At 36.5% G+C, this 10289-nt stretch overlaps 1 protein-coding gene across 3 annotated transcripts in view; it reads right to left on the reverse strand.

Moving 5' to 3' along the window:
- The window catches only part of LOC149076844 (pantothenate kinase 3-like), a 56288-nt gene extending 50793 nt beyond the window's left edge, over window positions 1–5495 (reverse strand). Inside the window, exon 1 of one of the 3 annotated variants that reach the window (XM_089244560.1) lies at window positions 5159–5495. In XM_089244560.1, the coding sequence (XP_089100686.1) occupies window positions 5159–5181 (23 nt within the window). In that variant the 5' untranslated portion in view covers window positions 5182–5495. Of the gene's footprint in view, window positions 1–1537; window positions 1978–5158 lie in introns of those variants that run through there. The other 2 variants (XM_089244562.1, XM_089244559.1) reach the window with 2 other exon arrangements.
- Between the last annotated feature and the right edge of the window lie 4794 nt (window positions 5496–10289).

Here is a 10289-nt window from a genome sequence, read left to right on the forward strand (position 1 = left end):
GTGCGTCTTCAACCTTTGTCCGAGGCACCCCGGAGTGGCCACCCTGAAAAAGGATTTTCAGAGGGATTCTTTGTTAAACAGCTCTTGGGAGCCGGCGGAGCTCGCGGATAAGCATTGAATAGGGGGAGAGAGAGGGGTGGAAAAAGTTTAAGAACCCCCGGCATAGGGAGATAAGATCTGACACAATGATTTATGACAATAAATATGTTTTATTAGAAGTGGTGACTATTAATACGCTTTGCTAAGCCCTCTTTCATTTTGACTTGGGGCTACGATGCTTTTGAAACTGCAGTACAGACATTTTTTTCGTGATTTAGTCCGTTTTTTCAAAATAAATATTCAAATATTTGTTTGAGTTATACGTAGAACAGTCTCATCATCATCAAGAGTTCCGGGAGAAACTTCGTTGGAAACCACAGCTCTAAAGGCTTCTTTTTTTTTCTCTTCACCCCGAGGGCCTCTCTCTCTCCCTCCTACGCTTTTCAATCCCATCATACCTCTTCCAGTAGTCAAGCGGGGGGGGGGGGGGGCACCTATTTTCCTAAAACTTTGATCTCCAAAAAAAAAAAAATATTGAATACAGAACTTTATTTTCTGATTTCATTAACCAAAATTATGTGTATACCTCAGAAAGAAAACTTATTTGAGAGAAGAAAAGAGAGAAAAGTGGAAGGATTTTCTTATGTATCACAGTTTTCCATAAAATTGCTTTCAAACTCTTCATTTGGATAGCATGTGCTATCTATAGGGACCTTGGCTACAATTTGAGTTCCTAAAAATACCTCGTTATCTATGGTTGCCTTGGCTAGAATTTGAACTCCTAGGAATACCGTTTTATCTATACGTGCTTTAGCTAGAGTTTGAGCTCCTAGAAATACTGCCTTATTTCTGGGTACCTTGGCACGATGCCTACCGAAGTTCCGCAATTTCCCGAATGAATGAATTATGTTCGACAAAAAATAAGAAGCTCTTATATGTTTTGGCTGCAATAAAGCTGATGAAACACTTTCCTCAATACAGTCCAGATGCAGGCACATTTACAGATCACATAAGAGGTCCGCGACACGTTTTGAAACCAATAAAGTAGCCCGCACTTTCCTGAAGGTAGCAACCTGGCTTTAGAGCGTACTCCAGTCCAGAACGGAATAAGCCCCTGAAGAGTGGAAGGATCACTTTAGGAGAACGCGGATACACGTTTTTAAGAATGAAACCGAAATTCTATTTTCGTTTTTTTTTTTTATGAATGCACCGAGGTTCTCATCACCTCCTTGAAGGATGGATGCAACAGGCAGTCAGAGTCTCAGAATCCGTCACTGGAAACATCAACACCATCCTCCAGCAGAAAGGAACACCATAAAATATTTAACGAAATATCAATCAGTCCTGAAAAATACTGCATGGAATGTTGAGGTGTAAAACTAGATCGAATTAGTGACAGATTTGCTCTCAGTTGGATTCATTTCCCGTGGGGGAAAAAAATAAAGACTGCTTATAACAAACAGCATCAAAAATGGTAGAAAGAAAAAACAAAACTTACCAACTAGCTCTGCGTTCCATGGTGATAGGGAGAGCTTCGGCATGCAACACAAACAAATCCATAGGCATTTTGTGAGATGAATTTTAGTATTTAGAGCAGGGAAAGAACTTGTATAAGCGTTAATTATTATAATAGAATTATTTCTAATGCGGATATAAGCACTGGACCAAGAAGTAAACACGAAGACTCTTATTTTTTATTTGCTTTTCTCCCTCTATTAATAATTCGAGATAAAAAAGAGAGGAAAATACGAAACCCGAACGAGTTTTTTTCTATAAAAATCTTTCATGCATCACTAACTAATAGTGGAAGTATTTATTCATCTGGCAAAAGTTTGTTGGGCTGTTCGACACTCGTAGTGGGATCGAAACGCATCCAAACAGAGAGGATGCAAGAAATAGCTAGCTGTCCACCACATTCAGAAAGATAAAATACCAACTCTACAAATAATACTAATAATAAAAAAGGGGGAAAAAAAGCGCTGATGTCGTCACCAATACACGTGACATGACCCTGTTTCGCGCTAAACTCAGGTCGCCATTTTACCTGCAATTATAGACAAAAAAAAGAAAAAGACACTGAGGAAAAACAAAATTGCCAGAAGCTTAATACGCACATAAGGTATAGGAACAAAAAAAAAAAAACAACTTGGAGATAAAATGAAATGACTGCTAATGACAACACTGGATGATGTGAGTAGGGAAATGCCTGTGTATACGTGTACAATTCAATAATTTAAGATAATTAACAGACTTCTGGTATTTTTGTACGTGATAGAGGAAGAACGTTATAATTATTTCACAATAGAGTTGATCAACAAGGAGTCAATCAGCCATTCCCCTTCCTCTTCCACGAACTTACTGTATACGTATCACGATCTCCAGAGACATTCATATGAAATAGTATATTCTATAAGACCTATAGATGCAGGGGCGTACGCAGCATCGACTTTTGGAGGGAGTAAAAATTTCCTTCCCGAGAAATTTGGAATTACCACCATCAAAAAGCATTTAAATTTACAGAAATTGGTTAAAATACTGTAATAAAAGGTATTTCCTTTTGATATTTTAATTTTTTTTACAGAAATGTTGTTTTTTGATTGGCTTGGGGGTGGGGGACGAGCCCCCTATGACCTCTCCTCTGTATGAATATATTGAACGCAACGAAAGTGTAAATACAGATTAAACGATGCCTCTAACAAATGCAATGGAATAACCTTTCTGTTCTTCAATAATTTTTATTTCTTAACCTATGAATTGAAAATGAAAAAATTAATATACATGTAGATCTTATTATACAGTATACATGTAATTAATATACATGTAGATATGATCTTTATACGTATAGCCTACACACAAAAGCTAATTTTAATCGATTAATAGATTTTCCAATGAATAGGCTCACTTTCTATTGAAATATTAAGTCTGGAGTCCACTGGAAGCCACTGCGAGCGATAGCAAGTTGCGACTTGTTATCGATCGTAGCAGCTTTCAGTGAATCTGGTCTGAAATTTCAATCTGAGAATGTTAATAGGCTAAAGCAGTCTTCCAAACTTTTTTATCCCTTCGCCCTTCTTTAGAAAATTTTCATTCCCATCGACCCCCCCCCCCCCTCCTCAAGTAAGCTCATAGCTCCTACCGCCCCCTTTGAACCATTCCTACTTTGAGCAACGCTAAGCTAAGGAATCACATAAATTATGAAGAAAAGACTCCTCTGTGGAATATGTAAATAGTTATAACCTTGCGGTTGTTTTACTGTTGATATCAGGTTCAACTGAAAACTACGTTCAATAGCCTAAATGTGAGTGAGGGAGTGTGTGTGTGTGTGAGAGAGAGAGAGAGAGAGAGAGATACGTACTTTTCGAAATATTTTGTAAATATACGAAATATTTTGTAAACCATCACAAATCCTGTGACACATAAGACGTGTACCAAACTATACGTCGAAGGGATATTGTACAGTCGAACTTGATTAATTCGAAGACCAAAATTACTTTAAAAAGTTCGAATTATTCACATTCGAATTATCCAATTAATCTACCTTGGATCAATAAAATGACTACAAATTGCAACTTAATCATCAACATTCACATAGGATAATACTATTTTTTAATCATTAAAACTTTATCATCAGTTGCGAAACTGTTCCCCAAATTTTAATAATTTTTAATTATATTAATTGATCTTAGCTGCTACATTATTTTATTATTCTGGAATCAGCATCACTGTAGAATTTCTCGACCATGCTCAAAGCCTGATTTACGGAAACCATTCATGTGATCATCCGTTACGAAACTGTTTCTCAAATTTTGCTTATCCATTATTATGCTATCAAGGAAATATACTTTCATTAACGTATTACAATGTGAACCTTTCCCTGTACTTTCCATGCTCTTAATGACGATAAAAAGATTCAGATTTTGAATGGTACATCTTGGTCCATAGGTTGAACAACATAATCATTATCAAGTGGTCCACAGTCTCGATATACTCCAGCTGAACAATGTTAAAATAGGCATTAGATTATCAAAGAAACAGTAAAGGAAAAACAGAATATTCCAATTATTACTTGTCTTTAAAGATTTGTTGTTTATCAACTTGGTCAAGAAAAACAATGTGACTGCGTATTCAATTTTTTCAAACTAAATTTGCTGATACAAAAAAAAAACACGATTTTTTCCCTCCAATTTCGAATTACCCAAAACATTCGAAAAAAATTCGAATTAAACAACAATTTCAACATTAAATTAGATAGAAAACTCAAGAAGAGTTCGTAAAAGTTCGAATTATCCAAAATTCGAATTAACCAAGTTCGCAACTGTAATTGACCAGTTACACGTAAAACACTACTGGAAATCAGGGGTGCTTATATCTCGAAAACCCCAAGCCATTCAGGAATGTTAACAACTGGTCGCGGATCACAATGAAATATACTATTAAATATACCGCATTATGGTTCAAAATTCCAATTATTTCTGTATTTTGAACGGCATAATGAAAAAGTTTAAACAACATTCTGAAATATAGCCATTTTCCATGAGACGTCAATGTATTTCGTACCAGTGACTCGGCATCCACAATAGATCACAACACAATATGACATTTAAATCTATAAAGTTTGCACCGTGATCCGTATTGACAGTTTCCGACGACAAGAAAGAGGCACCGCATTATCCGCATATGCAACCGTCATTTATCAATAATGAAATCTTGTGAAATGGAAAATGTGGTTGGTCGCTTTTTTTTGCAAAAAATAAGGATTTTTCTACTCGCGCGAAACTCTGCCTCATTAATTAAAAAAGAAATTATCTTTTCTATCCCAACCTCTCAGAAAAAAGAAAAAAACTGCAGATAATACTCAGCGGTATGCAATCCGCCCTAAGAAATTCCAAAATAATCGATATTTCATGGTTCACCAATCAAAATATTAATGACTAGAATTTCCTATAGGAGATAGTACCTTTGCCACATGCGGTTTGTTCAGGTGAAATTTTAACATTAAAAATAATAATAATTGATTAACATGCCTATTACATTTAGGAGGGCCAACGGCTTCACAGGTTGAGCATGGATAACGTAAGCAACTCGCGAATACTGGAATCAAATTGGAAAACGTACGTACCTCTCTTCAAAACTGAAATTCATTTGCACGTTGAAATAATTGAGTCTTATGCATAAAGTTATTTTGCACTAAGAGAATAATAATTGTTCCAGACTTTCTTTATTTTTAAAGGAACCTTTTCTTTAGATGCCGCGAAACTTAAAAGCGAAAAGAATGGAAGAGATGAAGCATTTATATGATATTAGCAAATGGAATTATAACCACAGTGAATTTTGTGGTTGTTGCAAAATTGATAACTTGTGAAATATCTGAGTAATCAATGAAGACTTTGAGATTCTATCAAAAAAGAGTGAATAAAACCACAAGAGCCATCTCTGATAACAACAATATCGATCACAAATAGCGTGTACATAATCTGTGATTACACTAGTAAGTGATAGCATCAGTAGCACGCCTCTTGCTCATAAATCAATCGCGCCATGTTGATTGATGATATCCGAAAGAGTCCTTGACCCTGTGGTGCAAAAGTAAAATTTCGCATCAGTTTATGATCTTGTTCCTCGGAGTCACCTGTTGCAGCCCGCGAACTAAAACCTAATTTTGTAAAAATGAACTAACCGGCACATTGACAGATCGCTTAAGTGACCGGCAGTGCATTTACAGATCGCTCAACGGACCCGCGGTGCAGTTCCACATCACTTTTGGGTGATCCACGGCACATTTACAGATCACTTAACCCATTTCTGACACATCTTCTGATTCATGACCACATTGCATAATTTTTTTACATACTGTATATGATAACTGGTTACTTAAATGACATATTTGAGAAGTATTTATTAATTCGTATATGGAATCAATATGATAGATATTTTGATTAATGAAAATTTAATTATTTTTAATTAATATAAATTAATTAATTTAATTTAAATAATTAGGAGTTCTTTGTTAAGAAATTTTTAAAAATACTATGACACGCGTGCGCGCGACCTTTCAATTTGCAAAAATGGCAATTTCATACAAAAATTTTAATGAAAATGAATTGAAAAAAAAATTAAACACAGCGTTACGCAAATGGCAGTCAAAAATGAGTTAACAGACCCGCGGCATATTTCCAGGTCACTTGAGCTACCCGTGATACAGTTCCAGATCATTCAAGCTACCCGCGGCCCATTTACAGATAACTTCGGTATGGCCCGCTTTCTCCTAAAGGATGAGCACCCTTGAGTTGCGTCATGCTAAGGTGCCTGTAAAGGAGAACGAGTGTTGTCTCGGAAATCTTAGAAAAAAAAGACCAGGATAGGGAACAGTAATTGGTTATAGTGTTAATACTCTGACGTCACACTTTTGCTCAAAGATGGCGAATGAGGCAGCGCGTATTTCAAGGTGTCTACGTTATGTTAACCACATTTTTTTTCTTATATTTAATTCTTCTAGGATCCACTTAACTTTCCGCCCAATTTCGAATTTGGTAATATAGTACCACATGGTAGTCAGTTGAAGTTGGTTTTTGTGTTGTTTGTCCCAACTTCCTGGCACGAATGTAAAACGGTTTTTCATTAATGAACACATACATTCAACCAATGATAATTTGCAGGAGAAAAATGGCGGTATTTGCTGGGTACATAACAACCGTGTGTCTCAAAAAACAATTACATATGTTTACCTTAAGTACAGAAATAGGCGGATACGTTTGAGGGGGGGGGGTGTTTGAGGGTAGTCGCGCCAACCGTTTTCCCTTTTAACTCTTCATCTCCTTTAAAAAGTATTAGTGCCGTAGGCAGACATTTGCCCTCCCCTCGACTATAGACCCACCTCCGTTCGAAGAGTCTGTATCCACTTATGTTGTACACTTAAGCACACGCACAGCACATTCCAGCATGCATAATTTCAATGGATGCGTTATACATTTTTTTTTCCATGACTGGCCAAGAAACAATCTTCAAGATATAAGTCAATGGCCAAAACATATTATTAAACTAATGTCTCTGTGGGGTGGGAGATTGCTGTAGACAAATAGCCGCTGGCGGTCCTGTGGGCATCATGGTGGACTCGCACCGCAGGGACAGGTTCGAACCCAGCTGGCAGCACAGTGGTGGTTAGCAGAAGTTGGTTTTTTGAGGCTTGGGAACTTCAAGACGTGAATGCGAGCCAGTCCCCTATTCGATAACCCAATCTTTCTTCAAAGAGAGCAAGCAAACCGTCAACACAATATTTACATAACTCGAAAATTCAAGTATCTGAAATTTTCACATCCAAATACGACCTTAAGACAGAAGCGGCATCGATAGAACACGATGCGAGTGCACAACTCTAACAATATAAATACGTTAGGGCCATACACAACACACGTTCTGGCATGCACCAGTTCGTTAGAAATTTTCCAGAGGAATGTTTACAAGGTGCACGTATGATTAATTAGTAGTTATAATTTGACTCATTAAAAGGTAAATGGCGGCATTCGTTGGATACATAGCACACATGTCAAACCAATCATGTTTACATTAGGTAAGTCGATCCCGCTTACAACGTTTTTTAAGAAACCGTAACTAAAAACGCTATAAGCGGAAAATTTTTTTATAAGAATTATAAGACTTAGTTTTACACCGACCCTATCCTTTTTACGTGGTTTTTTTAAGTTATTAACAAACGTTACGAAACATATAGAGATTTAATACGAAGCAATCATTTGTTATTCCATTAGATATTTATGTGTATTATAGTACAGGATATAATTTGCAAAAAAATAAGAAATGGAAAGAAAGAAATCTTTGCATCTTGATTGATGTACAATGCATTTTTTGAATCTGGGTTTCTTTTAAAAAAAATCCATCATAGATGATTGTTTTTTTTTTCTCTTGCTAGAGTTACACTATAAGTCAAGTTTCCATAAAATCTGGATAACATCACACAGAACATTTTCTTGACTTTCCACAAAATATTGAAAGTTTTCAGTCTTTTAATGGACCGCTATGGTGGTCAAGTGATCATAGTGACGGACTTGCATCATGGTTTAAACCCAACCATTGCCACAGTGCTGGTCGGCTGAAGGTGGGTTTTCTGTGGTTCCTAACTTCGAGGCGCGAATGTGAGCCGATCTCCCCATTGGAAAGTTTCACCAGAGAGAGCAACAGGCCACAACAATACAATTATTCAATCTTTACTCTTCACTCATAGTTAGAAAAATTGATGGCAGCTCTACACATAACAACATTATAGAAAAACAGACTTCACGCTAGGTTCACAACACATACATGCACAGCTACCAGCAGGCCCGTAGCCAGAAATTTCGTTCGGTGGGAATCAAAGTGATAGAACAATAGATTTGGCCATCTTTTCCTCTTTTTTCGGTCATTTTCAGACATTTCGCGGCGGGGGGGGGGGGGGGGGAATTCGCTACGGCCTTTGCGGCTACCAGCATGGTCTAGGTCTTCTTGACCACCTGCTAATCTCTAAATCTCTTCATTGAGACAGAGCGGCGGGTCAAGATCTGGTTAGTAGGAGTCCTTTAATTGCTTCTGCAAACGTGGTGTGACTGTGGTTATCATCTACAAAGTTAAGAATTTTAATTTTTCCCTCTAAACTTAGAGGTTTTTCTTTCTAACTTTCTCTGAGACATTTTGACTGGAACTGCACTCTGCAAAATCTAACGCTTTTACTGCTTCATTTTCTGAAATTTCAAAAGTCATGAAAGTATTGTATTGTCTGTTCTGTTAAGAATTAAATTCTAAAAAGTAAACTTGGGAAATCCGGTTTTTCTTACCTGAAAAAGCAGCTTTTAAATGCTACCTGATGCTGCCATCTAAAAATCTGACAAGTTATTTATGCTTTGTGTTCATGTTACTCTTTTGCGGCTTGATTTTGTATCAATAGATTCAGAAGTGGATGAGAAAGACAGACGTTTATTCCTTTGGTATAAGCAGTTGTCTATAACACCACTATGAGAAGATTCATTTTTTGGAATCGACCCGATGAGGCTAATTTGAATAAGACACGAAAGAAAAAAGTAACCTCTTCTGAGAACGTTTTCTAGCTCTTATCTGTTAGTCTCCTCATCCAGAGACATAACTTTGATCAACCTTGTGTATTTGAACAGTGGTAAGAACAATTATGCTCTACACAATATTGATTGTTGAATAAAGTAAGAGAACAAGAAAAAAAAATGTTCAGATTATTATTGTCTAATCCTTGAAACATTTTTCAGTCAATTCTACATGCGGAAAAATAATTATTCCAAATAGTCTTAAAAGAAAAGCCTCACCTCTAGCTTTCATGCAATGGTTGTGATCGCTATAGCACACACATAATCGCCATTTTCGTTTGGGTGAAAAAGTGTAGGCTGATTTCAAGGGAAGAAAAAAAGCCTGATGCGAATTCTCTGAGTGTTGTAAGTGAGAATAGCAAAAAATTTAAGCACTGTATCTGGGAAAAGTTAGCATTATTAATATAGGAAAACAAATTCACGAAAATTAGCCGTGCTAAGTGGGAAACATTCCAAGCAGAATCAACAGTATGTACCATTTTCCAAATGCACTGATTTATTGGAAATTCCTCATAAGAATGCTTCAAGGTGCTTGTGACAGGGATGGACAAATTTATTGCCCTACATGTACAGGGCATGTAAAAATTTTGACCGGGCATGTAGAATCCTGCAGCTGATCCATTAGACTGGGATATTTGGCGAGTCCTCAGCTAAGGATTTTCAAGGGCCTTTCTCTATAGTAAACATACAAGTTTAGAAAAATACGATTCATCTCTGGGTGGAGCCCTGTCAGCCATCTTATGTGAAAGCCAACAACACTGAAATTATAATTGACGGTTTGACTGATATTAACTTAATTGGTGACTCTGGATAGTTTAAAATTTGATATTTGTCAAAATTTTGATTTTTTTATGCAAATAATGTAAATACAATCAAAGCTTGTTATAATGACTCCACGTTATAGCGATCGTTCCATTACAACGACCAGTAGAATAAGTCCCAAATGTTTTACTTTCGGTGCATTGACCCTCCCAATATAACTTCCGTTTCCGATGCGACAAAAGAGGTCATTATATCAAGCATCAACTGTATTTATTTTTGAAGTCAGTAAATTCAGTGATAACATTTACTAATATTTCTTCGGGAATATAAAATATTGATTCAGACATCTATTACTTTGAGTTATGTGTGAATTTTTGACGATTTGTC

Source organism: Pholcus phalangioides, unplaced genomic scaffold, assembly GCF_987345545.1.
Source record: "Pholcus phalangioides strain wild (caught in Gottingen) unplaced genomic scaffold, Ppha-v1.0 ptg000015l_1, whole genome shotgun sequence".
Taxonomy (NCBI): Eukaryota; Metazoa; Arthropoda; class Arachnida; order Araneae; family Pholcidae; genus Pholcus; species Pholcus phalangioides.